Source organism: Sander lucioperca, chromosome 1 (genome assembly GCF_008315115.2).
Source record: "Sander lucioperca isolate FBNREF2018 chromosome 1, SLUC_FBN_1.2, whole genome shotgun sequence".
Classification (NCBI taxonomy): Eukaryota; Metazoa; Chordata; class Actinopteri; order Perciformes; family Percidae; genus Sander; species Sander lucioperca.
In genome coordinates this window covers 34,561,820-34,581,351 of record NC_050173.1, presented here as the reverse complement: position 1 = coordinate 34,581,351, position 19,532 = coordinate 34,561,820, and the positions used below count along the sequence as shown (strand labels likewise).

The 19,532-nt window shown below is 41.0% G+C and overlaps 2 protein-coding genes across 14 annotated transcripts in view; both read right to left on the bottom strand.

Moving 5' to 3' along the window:
• LOC116064251 (amyloid-beta A4 precursor protein-binding family B member 2) overlaps positions 1-7,248 on the bottom strand; it is a 38,197-nt gene extending 30,949 nt beyond the window's left edge. For 2 of the 5 annotated variants that reach the window (XM_031319309.2, XM_031319312.2), the window contains exons 1-6: positions 6,951-7,235; positions 4,969-5,083; positions 4,899-4,904; positions 2,868-4,153; positions 1,146-1,354; positions 64-207 (exon numbers count right to left, since the gene is read on the bottom strand). In XM_031319309.2, coding sequence (XP_031175169.1) covers positions 64-207; positions 1,146-1,354; positions 2,868-4,131 — 1,617 coding nt within the window. In that variant the 5' untranslated portion in view covers positions 4,132-4,153; positions 4,899-4,904; positions 4,969-5,083; positions 6,951-7,235. Of the gene's footprint in view, positions 1-63; positions 208-1,145; positions 1,355-2,867; positions 4,154-4,898; positions 4,905-4,968; positions 5,084-6,950 lie in introns of all 5 variants that reach the window. The other 3 variants (XM_031319313.2, XM_031319310.2, XM_036007337.1) reach the window with 3 other exon arrangements.
• Positions 7,249-7,660: 412 nt separating this feature from the next.
• dele1 (DAP3 binding cell death enhancer 1) lies at positions 7,661-16,048 on the bottom strand. 9 transcript variants are annotated; one of them, XM_031319651.2, is made up of 14 exons: positions 15,803-16,048; positions 13,503-13,635; positions 13,197-13,247; positions 12,949-13,051; positions 11,745-11,889; positions 11,339-11,542; positions 11,133-11,215; positions 10,916-11,009; positions 10,613-10,755; positions 10,326-10,484; positions 10,087-10,122; positions 9,443-9,535; positions 8,763-8,922; positions 7,661-8,604 (listed from the first exon to the last, which is right to left on the bottom strand). In XM_031319651.2, the coding sequence occupies exons 1-14, from the start codon at positions 15,831-15,833 to the stop codon at positions 8,351-8,353; spliced, it is 1,689 nt and encodes a 562-aa protein (XP_031175511.1). In that variant the 5' UTR covers positions 15,834-16,048; the 3' UTR covers positions 7,661-8,350. The 9 variants fall into 9 exon arrangements, with proteins under 9 accessions (XP_031175511.1, XP_031175512.1, XP_031175513.1 ...); XM_031319652.2 differs by having other exon boundaries at positions 7,661-8,601; XM_031319653.2 differs by having other exon boundaries at positions 8,769-8,922.
• Between the last annotated feature and the right edge of the window lie 3,484 nt (positions 16,049-19,532).

The following is a 19,532-nucleotide window of genomic DNA, read 5'->3' as shown; positions in this document are numbered from 1 at the left end:
AACTTTAACAGAGAGAGAGAGAATTTCAACAAGTGAACACCTAAATGTGACTCAGTGACTCACGTTGGCTGTGCAGGTGGTGGTGTTGAGATTTGGTCCAGAAGAGGTGACATCATCGTAGGGGGTGGAGGAGGAGGAGGAGGGGGAGGAGCCAGAGGGGGACGGGACCGGCTCCACCGAACTGTCAGATATCAGACTGCTGGGGCGCTGTGGGAGAGAGAGAGAGAGAGAAAGAGAGAGAGAGAGAGAGAAAGAGAGAGGTGCAGCATGAGAGAAAGACAGATGATGCTGTGCACATCAGTAATAACCAACAGCTTTTCAATATATTGGACTAAGATTGTATATGTGCTAGTTATAGCATCAGCCTTTGATATAATGGAGGCTCCTCACTGACCAACAGTTAAACCTGTGGTAAAATCTGTTGTTTTTTTTCATTTCATTTAATTCTTTAAACATTGCTTTGAATTGTTTTATTTTTTTTTATAAATGTTTGACAAAAACTTAACTCACTTCTAGCTTTTTCAGAGCTTTCAATCACATCTCAAGGTTCACAGAGTTTGCTACATTATCATGAGACTGTGAGATGTGGTTTAAACCAATTAAAAAACTAATAAGTTGACCTTGAGTTAAGATTGTTTTGTCCAACTTCTATTTTCAAGATTTTCAAGATTAATTAACTTTCATGATTCATTTTATAAATACATGTTTTTGCAAACTAGCACTTTTTGTTGCCGCTTCCACCAATTAATTTATTATTATGGTTCAGTCACATAGTTAAAATGTTATAGACGAGTGGAAGAGACATGGCACTGAGGATAGCATAACTTTTCTAAATCTGACTCACAGAATGGTATATGTCGTTGTGCAGGTATCTTAAAGCATCCTGTTCAAATTGTTATCACTTTGTTTGGTGACCATGGAACCTTTAAACATACAATATAGTACTACTATTATTGATATTCAGCATAATAAAATGTGTATTCTCTCTGGAGATTGAGCATGTTGACATAAAACAATCTTCAGCTTTACTGTAATGAAATAAATACTTCAAAACCCCCAGTGGATGAACCTGGCTATAGCTTTGCACACGTAGAGTTGAATACAAGGTGAGGTTAGAGATGTGTTAGGTCTGTGGGTCCTCTCACCTCGTTTGGTGGCTTGAGGGAGTCCTGCGTTTCCTGTTGTGGGTCGTGCTGAGTGTCTGGCTCATTGTTGGGAGAGGTGTGTTGGCTGCCGGAGGCAACAGGTCGGTGGTACTGTGTGGTGCCAGTGGGGATGTGCCAGAAATAGACCTCTGATGAGTCTGAGATCTCCCGCCAGCCGGGGGGCAGGTCCCCCTCACTCCATACATCTGCTGATGGATGACAGCAATACACAAATGAGTTTATCATACAGGAGGGCTCTGCTAAAACACATGATCATGACATATGAGCATATAAAAGGCTGTACACACAGAGAGATGGACAGGGTACATTTATGTGATGGTCAGCCTGTCCCTACTTAGTTTCTGTTGTCATAGCAACTCCGGGGCTCATTCCCTGTAGTAGAACCCAGTGGGCAACAGCACCTCTCCCTTCCTCTCTCTGCTGGTTTTGGTCTGTCTTCTTATAGTTCTCTCCATATCCTCATATTCTCACACTATTGCTTTGTCATTCATCCTTGCCAATCATCGCATACTGAATCCAGCTCTACTTTTTTCTCTTTCCTTTTGTCTTTCCCTTTTCACACCCTGCTATCTTGCTTAATGTTAGGATAATTATTTATCAAAGAATGGACAAAATCACTGGAGTTCTCTCAAAGTTTGTTCAGCTAAAGTACAGAAAGTGACTCAAGGTTGTTCACAACAGTGTTTTTAAAGAAGTTGGGAGTCAAGTTAGTTATTCGGTTCATGCAATCATTAGCTTTTCTTCTTATCTTTGGTCATGCCCAGCATCTCCTCCACATTATGCACTCTGCCCTCAGGATACATCCTGTGCTCTTTGCAAGGTCAATCAGCTTTTTAAATTTTTTTTAATTTAACCTGTATTTAACCAGGTGGGCCGTTGAGAACAAGTTCTCATTTGCAATGACGACCTGGCCAAGAAAAGCATAAGCTTGCAAAACAACATACAGTTTCACATACAATAAAATACAAGAAAACAATACAATAGGCTACATAAAGTGCAGATTAGGTAAGCATTACAAAGCCAGCGTAAAGTGAGGTGTAATTAAGTCGGAGGATATGCGAAAGTGACAAGGTAATAACAACACAATATACATGAATAGTCAGTCTATAACACTGCTGAGAGGTAGTGAAGAGTCAATATACAGTTAGTGCAAGTTGTGGTCTAGTTAGTGATGTAGGTCAGTGATAACACAATAAGTATGAAAAGACGTATGAAAAGATATAAAATGCTGAATTTAGTGAAGAGTCAATATACAGCTAGTGCAAATAGTGGTCTGGGTGGTAATGTAGATCAGGAGTAACACAATAGGCAGACTGTATAAATGTTGAAAGAGTCAATGTAAATATTAATTTACAGACTTTGTAAAATGCTGAAATGTGGTAAAGACTCAATGTACATACTTTCATGATGAACACGTGAAAGACAGAAATACTAAAATAGAAATACTAAAACAGCAGTTTGGATGCAAATGGTTTAACAAAGAAACTGAAGCAAAACCGTTCTAAGCATAATTTTTCTAACACTTAAGAAGAGGCTTTTGGTAAATTTCCAGATCAGACAGTCTGTAGGAGGTAGAAGGAGGGAGAGAGAAAGAGAGGGAATGAAAGAAGGGTGTAATAGAGGCATGATTAAAGGCTGACACAGATATTAAAATAAGAAAAAGAAAGATCAGATGAAAAGACAAGCAAACGCATATCGAACCTGTCTCCCGTGGAGTCTGAGGAGAGGGCGTCTCCTGGGACAAGGTGGTCCAACTGGAGTCTTCATCCTCTGATGGAGTTTCAGGAGTCAGATCCATTCTTAAGCCCACTTTAGGGAGCCCCATCACTGGTTCAGGATCTGGCAGGGCAGGGGGTGCCCGGTTCCTGGTTGGGGTGTTCCTTTCTGCAGCCCTGGCCTGTTTAGGGGAAGAAGGCGGGTACTGTTGCAGGAACTGGTTCTCGTTGTTGGGGTGCAGCTCAACCTTGATTACCCGGGGTTGGGAGCTTCTGGGGGGCTTTGCAGGGCTGCGTGGACTAGCCTGAACCTGGGCACAGAGCTCCTCTCTGACCTGGACTGGAGCCTGGTTTTGGTGGTGGTTCTGGTGGTCTGGGACCCACTCTGGGCTGTTGGTGGAGGAGGAGGAGGACGTGGGGGACAGCGGAGCTTCCACCACCACTGGTAGAAGGGGCTGCCTTGGTGTAGGTGTGGGGTCATCTTCCTCTTCCTCCTCCTCCACCACTGGCTCCCCCTCTTCCTTCTCTTCCTGGCAGGTCTGCTTGTTGCTGGACTTCTCCTCCTTCTGGCTCTCCCTCTCCTTGGCAGGGCTGCTCTGCTCCTTCTCTGGGGGAGGCTGCTGCTTCTTCTCCTCCTTGTCATCTTTGTTGCCACAACTGAGGTCCAGATCCCAGCCCTTCCCATGATACTCCAAGAAGCTCTTGGTCCTTCTACGGAACGGGGGCAGCTGTGAGTTGTCTTTTCCAAATTGTAGCCAGTCAGAACTGGGGTTATTGATCGGATCATTGTGAATTTTGCCATCTGTATTGGCCCTGCTTAGCTCCAGCTGCTGACTCTCAGCTCGTCTCTGCATGTTGGCCCCATTCTTGGCCAGTTTGGGGTTGTTTGTATTAAACAGCGAAGAGGAGGACGAAGAGGAGTAGAGGGCAGAACTGGAGGAGGACTTGGTGGGGAGACCCCTCCCTCTGGTCACAGGTTGGTTTTTAGAAGACAAAGCCAAGTTGTCACTTATCCCCATGGCGCTCCGCACACTGGTCATCGCGTACCTCTGACGGCTCTTTGGCAAAGTGGCCGAACTTCCAGTTTCCATGGACTCCTTGATGACATCTCGCCCAAGCAACTGGTTGTATGACGAGCGAAGGCTGAGGGAGGTGGGAGGGGTGGTGGAGGGGCCGCTGCGATTGGCCAGACCCACATTAGAGGGGGAGGAGCCAGAGCGGGAGAGAGGAGGAGTTTGTACTGACATCATGGCTGATGAGAGAAAAGACACACTGTCAGAAGTCATGTAACGGTGTATAACCTGATATGCTACACAATATAGCCCAACTGATGCTGGATTTTTGAGGTGGATACCAATGTTGACATTAGAGACTGTAAAAAAACAAACAAAAAAAAACCATTTAGTATCATGTCTGTATTCTTTTTTTTTCCTTTTACACAAACACATAACGTTAAACATTACATTATTGATAGGAATCCTTTAAGATGAATTTAACTCTTTTTTTCATTAGATTTTTTAAGAGACGGAAGTGTTTCTCGCTTTCCATTTTCCCTGAGTGAGTGAGTCAGAGTACAATAACACTTCTCCAGCTTCTTTTACGCTTCTACTTATCTCCAATTTTATCTCTAATTGTTGGTCACTGGGTTAGTATGTTTTTAAAAGCTTTGTTCCTCTGGCCTCTCTGCTTATATATTGTACTAAACTACTATACTACAAATAATATAATATAATGTAATAAAAAATATAATATAATGTTGTTGTTTTGATTCATTATTTCTGGCCTAAGCACTCTCTGGGTGTTTTCTCTGTGTGTGTCTCTGAAATCATCACAAATGGATGACATCAGTGCTGTGTCACTCATTTGCATTTCTCTTATGTTACAAATGAACATAAAGCCGATAAAAAACATCTTGCTCTTTGCTCTCTTTGGCTGCAGCTCTGCTAGTCTCAGAGGTTTTTATTGATACACTATGGTGTCACTGTTGAAGTGTTAAAAAAAACACTTCATCAAAGACATAAAGCTGGATTTCATTTGCATGATATTGGGAGTGAGTCAGAGGCTACATGTATTCATCTAGGACTCACATTGAAAGCCGGAGCTGAGCAGTAAGCCAGCCTGTGGGGAGGAGAAGTGGCAGCCAGCTCCTGCTAACTAGCTAGCCATGTCTCTTTTATCTCCAGGAGGATCAGCCCTGTAATGCTGAATACAGACAGATGGAGAGCAACAAAGACAGTAGCAGAGAATCATTCTGTTCTTAAGACACGGCACATATCGGCACGGTATGGGTTGCATCACTGTCACTTCTGTTTCTGAATTATCTAATTTGGTCACAACCCTGTGGGAAGCTGGTAAACAACTGCAGGTAGAAAAACATGCCCAGGCACGCAAGGAAAATGTATAAACATCCTGTCAGCCAACAATTCTGCAGTCATCATCAGCACCTTTTCCAAAAAACATGGAAAATACAAACGCAGCAGATTTGAAAGCACGAGATCTTGGGAAAAGACAAAGGCAGGATTTTGGAAAGAGACGATTCCCTGGGCAGTGCACTTTGTTCATGCGGGGCCCCTATCTGCTCCCCTCTCCCTGGGTGGTTGTCGTGTTGTCCCTCTGTCACTGAGCCAGACAACCACAACAACCTGTTTGTGCTGAATCTGCGCTCACACTCACAAACACGGAGTCAACAGGTACAAGCTACCTGCACTGAGCCGAGAGGTCTCATCAGAATACCAGCTAATTAATTTCCTGAATGTTTAGGCTTATTAAAATATTTCAAAATTAGATGTCAAGCTACAGTAAAGGCCTCAAAAGCTGGAGATTCAAGCTTTCCACCAGACAACAACAAATCGTGCCTTGAGACTGAAGCTAAAAATCAGCAAATGTGTTGCATGACTCAGAGGACAAATTACACATCCAGACACAACCCCCAAAACAGACAAGGAGTAAGAAGCAAACAGCATTTCAATTCCCTATTGTCCATTTCTCTTCTTTTTTTTACTATTATATCTGAGTTGCAGACAAACTTGATCATCCTTTTCTTTCCTTTCCCCCCTGACAATGCAGCCAGATCTCCATTAGTTAAACAAAGTGGGGCAAAGAGAGGATGTGAGGGGAGTGGGGAGGAGAGATGATGGCTCTTAGAGAGGGAGAAAGCGAGGAGAATGACACAGCAGTTTGCAGGACAGTCAAACACACAGAGGTAGTTCAACTGTTGTCCTCAATAAATCTATTGTGCTCTCCAACAGCAGAGGTCATTCATGAGGTGCACGAGATTTTAGCAGCTTGTCACAGGAAAGCAAAAAAACCTATCATGTATCATTAAACTAATCTTTTTGTTCAGTTGCTGGTCTTCCTTGTTTGTGCACCACTGTTGTTTACATTACAGTAAAATGCAAAGTAATATATGAAAGAAAACAAGCAGATATACAAGTCCCATCCTCTCCTACTTATTTACTCACATAATAAAACTTGTTGACAGACAAAATACAATGCCATCCCTCTATTTTTGGAGCAAGGTTTCATAATTATCTGCTCTAGCTGTTTATACTGTCTGCTGGCCTTGTATACAGATTTACAGACAAGAGTGCTTTTGTATCAAGGTCACAAGACATATATGCTTTGGAGATTCATTGTCAGATAATAGCTAGATACTGCAGAGATCTTTGCCTGTGAGAGGAAACCATTCTCATCAACTTACTCCCTGTAATGGTAGGCCTCTTTCCTCAACTCTGAGCTGCACCCACTGCTTCAGAAATCAAATGCAACAGATGAAAGCACAAGCTGGAAAGAAAATGAACTTGAAAAAGTCGATGATGTCATCGGTGGAGTATTCTAGCCCGTCTTTTCTTGCCGCCACCCTAATAAACTCCCTCACTGATATATCAGAAACAGCTTTAGCTCATCTTTAAATCCACCATAAGCCGAAGATGCATAGGTGGAGTTATTGCAGAAGCAGTGGTGTCGATATGTAACAGACGCAGTAAATCTTCAGCATCCAGCCTCATCACTACCGCCGCACTGGGAGGGGAGTGTATCCCATCAAGAGCATCTATTTACATCCACTCACCGCTTCGGTCAGCCTCCGGGCTTCTGCGCCTCCGCTCCCACGACGACACACAAACACACAAATACAAACACACAAATACACACACACACACACTATTAAGCAGCGCCGAGTTCGACAGGGGCTTAAGAGCCAGTCCGCCCGTAGCTGCAGCCGGCCGCCCGTATTAGATCACATCATTTGCTCTCCCAGCCCGGCTCGGTACTCGCTGGCGGCCAAGCTTTCTCTCTGCGCCAGAGGATCCCGGAGCGGCACGGCGCTGTGGAGTCCTCACCCAGCCGGCCAATCACTGCCGCGGACGCATGACGCTCGGCGCACAAAGGAGACGCAACCATAATAAATCTACCGGTGTTATTTTGCAACTCAGGTAATGGAATCAGACATCATCAGAGCCTTACGTCATGCAGTAGTCTGAAGAAATATGAATGGTTTGCAGGGCTATAACGATGTTCACATCTGCCCCTGAAAGACACAGGCACTTTTAGTTCTCTTTAGATAAATATTGCACGAGGATGGACTCAGTGGCTCTAAAACAAATGATGTTATCATCTGTAAAGTTATTTCCATACAGAACAGGACAAGTCCAGACTATTGCACTGCTTAATTAAAATTAACGTTATTGTTGAATACAGACAAACCACTCTCTGCTCCTAGAATACTGTTTCTGCTCATCAGTGAATTTTAACAATAATTATACAGTAACAAGACAGCCATAAAACTTTTTTTTTTTAATAGTTTTACTTAGCATGTGTCCAAGACAGTCCAACATCCTCCTTACAGTGCATCATAATTCACTTTGGCATGTTTAAAGTTAACAGGATGGACTATCACAAAGCTTTTCCCTTTGTCACTTCTATAGTTGTTCTTTTACAAAGATGGTAACGGTTTTATTGAGGGTTAACCTATGACACGAATTTAAAGCACTTTGACAGTTTCAGAGGCGTGAACCCAGCAATACAGTTTGCAGACACAATTATGACAAACCTCTTTTTTTTTAACGTGATAAATGCCACATCAGTAGGGAGAGAAGCCACCCAAAGGCACCTAGATCACATTTTCTTACTCACAGGAGAACTTGTATAACAAAAAAACTGAACTAAATAGAAACAAATAATTAAAAAAAACTTCCATATCTCACTCTACATATAAGACCTTGTATCCAAAAACTCTTTCAGACTTACAAAAACACAAATCTTAAACACCTTAATGTCTACACACTCATATGAGTATATATATATATATATATAAGTATAAAATATATATAAATGTAAATAAATGTATTCACTCTAATCCTGACTTCACAATATGTACACACCTAACACACTCTGACCTTTCTCCTCTGGGGAAAATACATTCACGCTATGAAATACATTCCTCAGTTGGACCTGTGCTGGCTCAGTAAACTATCCTATCCCTACAGTCCACTGGCAGGCTCCTCCCTCAGTGCTGGGGTGGAGGTGAAGAGGCGTGGAGGACAGCGGCGGGGGGGCACACAGGCTCCCGGTGCTCCACGAGTGAGGCAGGAGGGGAAGGGTGACGGGGCGACTGGTGGAGGGAGAGACACGACTGGCAAGAGAGGAAAGCCGCTGCTGGAGCTGATGGTTGGCTGCAGAGAAACATGGAGCTGAACGGATGGAGCGCAACACGGCATCTTCTGCTGAAGAGGAGAGGGAGACAAAAGAGAAATCCATTGCTCATTCCCACAGATATTATCACTGCTGTCTTGGCTCATTAAGACCTTACCACATGCGGTGCCATCACTAACAAATGCACAAAATGCAATGACCAATACAAATGTGAAATTTGTGTGCTTACCCTTACTGAATGAATCACTAGGAGGCGTCACTAAGCTTTTAGCCTGCTTGTTGCCTGCTTGAGCCGCTTGTTTGTAGTATTCAATCGCTGTCCTCAGATTCTGCTGCACCCCAAAGCCGCTCTCACAACACTGACCCAGGAACAGCAGGGCGGTGTCGTCCTGCACACATGAACAACTCGAATTACCGCCTTGCTCTTGTATGCCTCCGCCAACCAGTCAACTTGCAGTTTATATCCATGTCTGTCCAGACTCATCATTTTGTAGTGAAGACTTTAAGGGCAATTTAATAAAAAGGTATTCAGCTACGGCTGTTGCTGGGCGCAGAGGCATAAAAATAAACATGTGATTTTGGCTTTTTCATTTTCAGGAATAACCTTTTATATCAAGAACTTGGTGGCATTTGTGCAGAGACAGGCCGGGAACTTAATGTAACACATTATCAACCGACACCAGGAACTTAAATAGACATAGTAGTAAAGGGAGAGGATGGAAGATGTCACTATTCAAACAATCACAACAGCCCCGTGTGACACTCAACACTGGGACATTCAGCAAGGCTGCAGCTCTAAAGTGATTTGTAGCAACAGTATTAGTTTGCTAATACAGAGTGATTGAGAAGGGACAGTGGGAGCGTTAAAGCCATAGATAAAACTCTCGAAGCATCTAGAAGGACACTCACTCCACTCTCTGCTGCCATCTTCAGGTAGTGGACAGACCTGCTCCCGTCTCTCACCGGCTCCTGAGTGTAGACTGAGGCCAAGCAGACCTGAGCCTGAAGATGGAGAGAGGGAGAGATAGTGGATTCACTTCTGTTGGAATACACCAGCATAAAATGATCCATGGTTAGCCAGCGTGGTAAATAGCAATGAGACGATTGTTTAATAACACACAGTTCCTGTGTAATTTGAGTCTTCACAATTTGTTTTACATATTTAACAAGATGCTGTAAAGTGAGATGCCTCTTCCAGGTTTTTTTTTTTAAACTAAACAGAAAATAAATGTTATATGTTATATATTGTGTTATTTTATATATGTTATATATTGTTGTGTATATATTATGTTATTTTCATGGCTTAACACTGTTGTACTTTTCACTGGCTCTTTTTAGTAATTATAATATTCCTTTTCTACAAAAGACATTTTGACTAATAATAGGTTTTTTTTAAAAAGCACAGATGTTACTAATAACATTAATGTTGACTCTGCTCTATTAAAATGTCCCAGTAAGCCATGACAGTGTGAGAGTGAGCCAGCATGCACAATACCAGTACCCTGAAACGGAAGCAGCCAAATTAAATTCAGCCAACATTTATTTTATTATACCTGCTCTTTTTCTACTGTGAGATGTCTAAATGTCTCCTGTGAAAGAAGATTTTTAAACAAGTTATTAAATGACTAAGTTGAACTACAGTTCAATCTCATAAAATGATAACGTGGAAAAGCACTGTTGGAAAATTATTATTTTAGGTGTTGTTAAATAGTACTTGAATGTACCACAGTTGAAAAAGGCATTGTATGAAAGAATGAAGAAGAGTTAATAGGATTTTGTCTTGATTTCATACCTTGGTGAGTCCAGCTGCAGCAGCCTGTTCCAGTAAGCTGATGGCTGTATTCAGCTCCTCTAAACTCTGGTGCCCCCTGCTGGTCAGGAGCAGCTTTGCATAGCGGTACTGAGCCTGCCTGTGACCCCCAACTGCTGCCTGCCAGTAATAATGCAGAGCCTTGAAAAGAAAACACACAAAAATGATCTCTCAACACTGTTTTTTTGCATATAGGAGGAGCATAAGTATGATTATTTTAAGAATGACAAAGCATTCAAGAAAGTAAAGTGTGCTGTCTGGATTCTCACCTTCTCTTTGTTCTTGCTGACTCCTCTGCCTTTCTCGTAGCACACACCCGCATTAAACTGGGCCTTGGCGTAACCCTGCTGAGCTGCAGCTACAAAACATGTAAAAGCTTCCTCGTAGTTCTCAGTCTTGGAACTTTGTAGACCTGCCATAAACAGAGAGATGAAGATATAAGCTATGGGAAGAGGGAAATTAAAAAAAAGACTATAAAAGGAGAACATTTGGTTGGTTTAAAAAGGATTGCCTTGAGTAGGAATTAATGTGTGAAAATGATTTGGTGTGTAACTGTGTCAATATATCATTACCAATGATGTTGAGGATAACGGGAATGCTGGTTTCGCCCACATGTCTGAGATTCAATGCTGCTCCTGCCAGCCTCTCCTCATCAGACAACATGTCCTGAAAACACAGAAGAGGAGAAAAACAACAATCAAGCTGAGATGACAAGTTACAAGGAAGAAGAAAAAAATGCTGCTTTCTTTAAAACAAACTTCACACAAACTAAACGAGCTAGTCTTCCACCTTGTCATTAGCATCTTTAGTCTCTGTGTTGTCTCGGTTGGCATCATTCTGCAAAGGACAGGATGCTGACAGAAGTGATTCCTCTGTGAGTCAGGCAAGAAAAATATCATTTTCACCACTCCTACAAATGTGAGGTCAATAATATTTTGAGAAAAAAAAAAAACTATCTTTAAACAATCTTGACTACCACAGAGCACAGAACAAACCAGGTATAGGAGAATCCTGGTTCGGGAGTGCCCTCTGTTGGTCAGAGAGGGAGCAGTCAGCAGTCAAATGGTCCTGTTCACTGCTGCTGTGAAGACTGGCGTCACCTGTACTGCTGCTCAGAGACTGATCTTTGTCCTGTCTCTCTGGCACCCCCTGCAGACACAACACACTGCTTCCTCTGGGCAGGACATCTCGTCTAGACACTGGAGAACCCAGACAACAACACTAAATCAGGATTTTGAAGGATTTTCATTTTCACACAAAATAAAAAAGGAAAAAAAGTTTGGATTTGAGATGATTAAATATCTGTTGTGTAGAACTATCTTGGCAATGGATTTCATCAGCTTATGTGAAAATGGTGAACCATCAGTGGACCTAGAGCTTAGTTACAATAATGCGACTCACAGATCTCCAGCAGGATGCGGTAGCCATACTTGTGAAGAGTGGAGGGTGCTGTCAGGGCTCCAGGGAGCGGATTCGGATCAGTGCTTGAGGAGAACTGGGAGTGGATCTTCCTACAGATCTGCATGAACAGAACTGCTGCAGCACCCTGTGGATAGACATCAGCTCCACTGTCATCGCTGTCATGAGATGTGTGAGATGTGCACTGCTACTCCTGGTACCAGGAATGGCCAACGATGTGTCATGGAGAGCCAACAGTCAGCGGGTTTCCATTTCAACCATAACTCTACACAGTGGTGTTGAAGAAAAGAAGCAGCGAGTTGCAGATGGAGAATATGTGTGGGTAAGCAGTGGATGTGAGCAACTGTGAACCATATCATGTTGTGAACGCCATCTCATATTTTGGCAAAAGGCCAAATGTGCCACAATGCCGGATTCATTTTTGTTTAATGGTTGTATTTACTTTTACACTTGTAACATGAACTTCTACAAGCAACTAATGTGATTCCTTTGAGTTTTTAGTTGATACAGTTAAATACACAGCACTTTTAATATGAAATAAGTGTGGAGATGAGAACAGTGGCACAATTTCATCTGCAGCAAAGATCACAGTTTTGGAGGTGGACTGGTTTTGAATGGTTGCTTTAGTGTCTGTTCTTTTTCTCATGAAGGTTGCAGCTGGTTATTGCGATCACAGTTAGTTCTAAATGGATTTACAGGTGGAGATTCGGATAAAAGATTGTTGATACTTGAACTCAACAACCTAACAAATACACCCCTTCCATCAGTGCTCCTTCGGAACAAATTTACCGTCCCTCTCGCTCCCACTGCCATTTCTTTATACATCCATAACCATTCCCCTTTCCTGTGCACGAGCACAAACCGAATAGTGTTGGGTGGCTCGGTCCGAAATGCTTTTGTTTGTTTCCCATTTACAGAGCCAGGACTGTGCATGAACACCATTTTTCTTTTCAGCGCGCACACACAGGACAGACAGCTAGCGGACCGCAAAGAGATATTTGCTGAATTTGCCAAAAAGAGTATTGGATTAGAATCGCAGACTCCACCTTTAATACTAATTGTTGTCAAACAGTGCATGGAAGCCAGGCCATCACGCACTATTTCTCTAATCAGTCCAGATATCCAAGTCATACTGGACATATCAGTAAATGTGTTAGGCCTTTTACATTTGAAAATGAAGACATACCCATCCCACAGCATCCAGGGCTGTGTAACGTGGAAGCTCAGCATAGCCAAACTGAAAGGTCCTCTGTTTCTTCCTCCTCTCTCCACCCTCCTCTTTCTGAGAGCTAACAGAAAAACAGTACAAACAACATATAACAAGTATATGTCTGTGTCTATTTCCAGTATATTGTATGAAGGCATCACAGAAATACCCTGCTTAAGGCACAAGGCTTTGTTTTTGTGCGGTTGACTAACAATGTTCATGCTTACAGCAGATGCGGGTGGATGATGCAACCAGCTGAAAGGGAGGCAGCAAGAGAGCTGCGGGTGGAGAACGGGTTCAAAGAAGGGGTAAAGGAACAAGAAAGGAATGGGATGAAGGTAGTCTCTGAGGTGTGACATTTTAAAAGTTTTCTTTTCATCAGCTGATAATATGGCTGGTGGTTTGAGGGCAAAGAAGTCGTGAGATCAAAGTGAGACCCTCAGTGTTTTTCCATTTCTTTCTTCTTTCTTTCCAGGCTTTTCTCATCGGACCTGGACAAAGTTTGAACAGTGAAAAAGAAAGGATAGAAGTACCTGATGTCAGAGGAGTGTCGAGAGCTGGAGAGGACAGCTGAGCTGTTGATGACCTCAACCTCGCCCAGTCCCTGAGACTGCCCCTGGTTCTGGGGAAGCCGCAGGGGTGTGCTGCCATGGCACCGGTGCAGAACTGAGAAGTGATGGGAAGACAAAAACAGCAGAAATTAGACAATAATGTCCAGTGCTCAGTGCGCGGTAGGAGATTCAGCCTCCTCAAAACTACCTGATATACAAAACACGGCCTGTTTTTTACTAATAAATTCCAAGGAAATTTCGATTTGATTCAATTTAGGGGATGCGTTCGACATGAGACGATATTGTGTGCCCATTTAACATCAGTTCCATTTGTATCAACTCACAAAAAGCAACTAAAGTATGACTGAACAATTACCGAGTTCTTCCAGCCATTTAAAAGAAAAACAAAATATTCTTTTAAATAAAAAGAAAAAATATAAAGTGGGAATTACAAAATAAAGGCACTTTCGTCTTAAAGATGCTGTGTGTCATCCCCTCTCTCTCCTCTGCCCTTTCCTGTCTATCTGCACTATCTAACAAAAACATAAAATCGATAATCCGATCCAGATCGATGTATCGATACACCCCTAGCTACTTTGGTAGTTTATAAGCAGTTGTTGATTTCCAAAGCAGAGAACTGCTCCATTTAGGAACCCAATTAAATGTTTATTCATTATTCCTTTATCACTGGAAAACTTTGTTCTCCATTTATGCTGAATTGTATGCTTGACTGTAGACGCATTTCACATTGTTGCATGTGTAGCTGACCTGCTGTGCACTGACAAAGAGACTCTCTAGAGAAGACACTAGAACTAATTGGAACTAATTAACTAGAAGTGAACTCTGTCTCATATTAGCCTATAACAAGCACCACATTACAAAGTCCTTTTCAGAAACCTTTCTACAAAACAGCTAATCTGTATGAAATTATGGGAGGAATAAAATAAAGTGGTAACTATTATTACTATGCTTTACTGCCGATATTTCTGCGAAAGTTTAGGCATCCTTCCTTAAAAAAATGTAACGGTTTTCAATTTAAAAGAAATGTAATTTCCCCATACATGTGTCTCTTTGTGAGATTTTGCATCTCTTTGTAGCCGTGTTGTGTCTCTTTTTGGTAATTTTTGTTTTTCTTTGGGGTTGTTTTGGTTCTCAGTGGTCATTTGGCATCTCTTTGTAGTCGGTTTGTGTCCCTTTGTGGTACTTTTGCATCTCTTCTTCACATAATTTTGGAGCGTTATAATCACCATATCTGTGTCTAAAATGGAAAAGCTAGAGCAGATAATAAATAACACTCAAAAAACTCAAAGACAAAACTTGTTAAAGAAGTCCAACTACAATTATTAGATTAGTTACATTCATTCGGCTAAGGTGATGCCCAAAACGGCTCGGGTGCTGCACCTAAACATTATAATGGCAGGGAAAGCCCTGATTATGTTATGTTAAATCAACTACCTAGCATCTTGAAATTGAAGTTTATTATATGGTCAGATTTAAATGCCATTTGCAGCAGCACTTAGACACAGTATCGAAGTCCTGAAATATAATCTATTTACCAAGGAATAAATTATAAAAACCCAAGTAATGAGATCTGGTTGGTTAACTTGTGTACACTGACTTGCAGGAAAATAAATGTCATTATTACAAAGAGTGTCAGGGTATTATAATGACAGAGGTGTAGTTTTGCAGTGCATTACTAATGTATGTAATATATGTGCACACAGACGTATACAGAGATGAGTAAAACACAAATATAAGTTATGAAAATCAGTAATAGTTTATAAGTAAATCCATGGCATTCCAACTAAAAAGTAATACAATTAAATCCAGAAATTGCTATAATAATTACGGTTAAGATAAATAATTAAAATTATAAGAGACAAAGACTAATCATTTAACACATATTTTTCCAAATAACACACAGTATATAGTGTCTATATGGCATGTTACAGTTCAGCCATTAGTTAACGTTACACAGCCACAGCGGGTTGTGACAGCAGGTCAGTAACGGGAGCTGACTGCACTGACTTCGACCAAAATAAACCGGGTGACGGTGTCAGTTACACTGACAGAGTAGTAACTAATTAGAGAAAAAAGTTTACGGTTTTTTTTTTAGGCCTATATGAATTGGCTTTACTATAACCCTTAACATTAGCTAAAAACAGCTAACGTTAAGCAACACGGGAATCACTATAAACGGCGTTTATTTCTTAATAAAAGCGATACTTGAAGAAACGACATGGCACTAACATTAGCCTAGCTATGTAAAAGGGGGGTCTCACCTCTTCCAACAAAACCTTGAACTCTCCACATGGTTTGTCTTTTACGGCACCTTTAACTAAAGAGTTGTCTCCGAAAAGGCATGTTTAGATTCATCTGGTGCTCGGACTCTGGCCCCATGAAGCAGCCCGGTTCTCACTCCAGCAGCTGCAGCTGCCACTTCGGCTGCTGGTAAATAAAATCTGTCACGAGATGTGATCGGAAGACCACCAACCCGGAAGTGTCTCAGATGACGAGTATGAGAAGGCTCACAGGGCTCACAGCGTCACAGCGTCACCATGCGGGGTAATGGGGACCGACTATAGACTATATAATATGGGACCATAGACTGTTAATGTTACAGTCCATGTAATGTATGGGACCGACCCACAGCAGACCAGTGGAGGAGTATATTGGACCAGTGCATAAGTGACTGTGTGAGGTGTTGAGGTGTAGTCTAGTACTCAGTACTGTGTAGGTCAAGCAAAGTTTATAATCACCGGTGGGCCGTATTAAATACAAACAAAGAAACAAAAACTAATGAAGGAAACGTAGCTAGTATATTAGAATAAAAATAACTAATGATAGATATATAAATAGATAGATAGATAGATAGATAGATTGATTGATTGATTGATTGATTGATTGATTGATTGATTGATTGATTGATTGATTGATTGATTGATAGATATATCTAAAATCCTGTCATAGGCAGGACGTTTTCCTGATCTGTGTGCTGCAGAGCTTTAAGGACCCTGTGAAGTTTACAGCTGAGTTTAAATTGCAACAAGAATGTGAAGAAAATGCTGTTATCTTTGCAGTATTACATTACAAAAAAGTTGTAGATGTAAGAGTATTAACTCACCAATGGTGCCAGTCTTATAGTACACCACAAAAACCCAATTTTTACATATAAAATCATATATATATATATATATATATATATATATATATATATACATACATATTAGAGGTACAGGCTGCACAAATAGGGAACTGCATTTTAAAAATGTAATTCCAGAACAAGTGCACGTCTCTCAGTTAGATTGTAGCAATGCTAAAATATAAATACCCTGAAGGAATTTATATTGAATACCTTAATTCATAAAAATCAATCATTTGTAGAGATCCAGCTCACCAAGGAAAGCAATATTTTATTTTCAAATATTAAAATGTTTCAAATTTCTGCATCGAGACCACCAGGCTTCATGACGTGCCTAATTAAAAAATAATCAACTTTTTGGCATTAATTCCTAGAGTTCTTGCTTCTATAGCACTTCTCTCTTATACACAATTTCTCCAAGGACAAATCAAGGTAAGGTATCTATCTATCTATCTATCTATCTATCTATCTAGATGAATACAGGATTCACTCATGCATGGGTTCAGGGGTTGATTTACGTAGTAAACCGCCCACAGCTCATCAGTCACCCTGAGAGACGCTTTGGCTTTTCACCCCATGGTTCAAACAGTGACGCACCCCCTGACTCTTACTGGAAACACACACTCTTCTTGTCAGACAGGGCTAAACTGGGGGCTGTGAGGAGATCTGCAGTTGTAAAGTCAGATTAAACTTGGAATAATTCACTCCATGACCAGTTTCCATGGTGACACAGTGATTTTGTCTTTCACTTACCATCCTCCTTGGGCGCATGAGTCTAACCTGCAGTAGTTTGTAAATCTCTGCACTGCCAAATCATATTTGCTGATTCGCCTGGGGCCAAATTTTTCTGGGCAATACGGAAAACATGGAGTTGAGCTGGAAACAGAGTCCCACTAGACCTGACTAATTGAGCAGTTTGTTACCATGGTTCAGTCTGTACTCGAGTTCTTAAGTTTAGGAAATGTAAAGCAGGGAGGGGACTTAATAAGTGCTAAGCAATTTTTTTAATCTCATTAGCTCTTTTTTGTAACTTTTAAACCATTTCTCCCCCTGTAATTGGACTTTCTGGCTGCCTGCTTGTTTACAAATAAATGGGTCTCAAGGCAGTAAGTGCAGACAAAGTAATGGAGCTGGGTATTATTGAAGGCAGTGGTGGAAAGGAACTAACATTAACTTACAGTTTTTCTCAATCTATTTGGCACATTTAGTGAAACAAACTTACAATTGTCAAAACTCTAAGTACAATCATCGAACCACGTGGTACATTTAGCACACCTCTCTATGTGACCTGCAAAAGGTGATTACACAATCAAAAGAATTAACTCATGTTTAAATGTAAATAAATCCATCAATGAATAAATCATTGTCATCAAAACAGAAAGGTTCCTTAATCATTGCCTAGACCAAGGCAGTCAAAATACAAGACATCTTGTCAAATAAACATTGTACTCTGAAAGTGATAGTTACCCACCATGTAATATTGTCCAACTGCATTGTATACTTGGGTAGCTGAATAGTATTGATGTTAGCCATGGCAAACACTATACTTTCAACAAAACATTTATTTCTCATTGTGTGTACACACCAGCCAACTGCAAATACATAAAGAAAGCTTGTACAGGAAAATAAGATATACAACAGCAAAATGATCAGGAACTACTGTACAATATGTACAAGGAAGAAAACATAGGCTGCACGCTCCGACCAGCCTCTGTCAAACTTAGGCCATGGTTGATTACATGGTCTATATTGTTGCCTGTATCTCTTTTGATGTTTCTCTGTGCCTTTGCCTTCCTCTGGCTCTTCCTTGTCCTCTGTGTCTCCCTCTCCCTCTTCCTCTCCCCTCACCACACCACCCCCTCTCTCACGCCCCTTCGTCTTGCACGTGCAGGCTCTTGCCCCTGTCTGTCTCCTGCATGCTCCATATTCCACAGCTGTAAAATTCCGTCTTACCCTTGCAGTATACAGTAAATGTGTTTGAGAACTGATTGGTTATGAGTTTCACCTGTCAGCTAAATTGGACAGTATTTGCATTTGGTTGCTCTAAATTGTGAGGAAATTGAATTGTTCCCCATCTAGCCTTAGTCTATCCATCTGACAACTCTTACAACAATACCACATAACTATTACTTATCTAATATATGTGTGACAGCTTATTGTGATTGTTGGTCGCTCTATTTAGCGCAGGGATTTACACAATGAACATGTGTATAGTTGCATTTGAGAGTAATATGATTCAATAACAAATTAATGCAAATTATTTTGGCAATTATAAATGCCTATAGTCACGTGAACAACTGGCATAATGTTCATATTAATAGTCATATAGTTTAATAAAGTTTAGAAGTCATTTCGACGATTGTGCCAAAGCGATTGAGAAAAACTGTAAGTACTTTCTGTAAGTGCAATTAGGAGGTATTTGTATACTACTTCACTACTTTCATTGAATGCTACTTTATACAGCTATAGTTACTAATTACTTTTCATATAAAGAGTTTACATAAAAACATATAAAATACTACACATTGTTAAGATTAACCGAAACTGAAAAGCAGTGTCTTGTCACGTTTCAGATGTCTGTGAGTTGAGAAATTTGATGAAAAGTCTCTGTACATGTAAATATGTGTGACAGGTGCATCAGACTTAAGCACATTTTGAATGAAAATGAGAAAACTCTCGCTTACGTCGTTAGCAGTCTAATAAATTTATAATAAAAATATCACAGAGGACATTTTTCTGCAAATAGGTACTTTTACATTTGCTACTTGAAGAACATTTTGCTGACTTAGTAGGTTTTTACTTGTTTTTACTTTTACTTGTAACAGAGTTTTTTCTTCCACCTCTGACTGGAAGTTTTTTATCACAAGCAT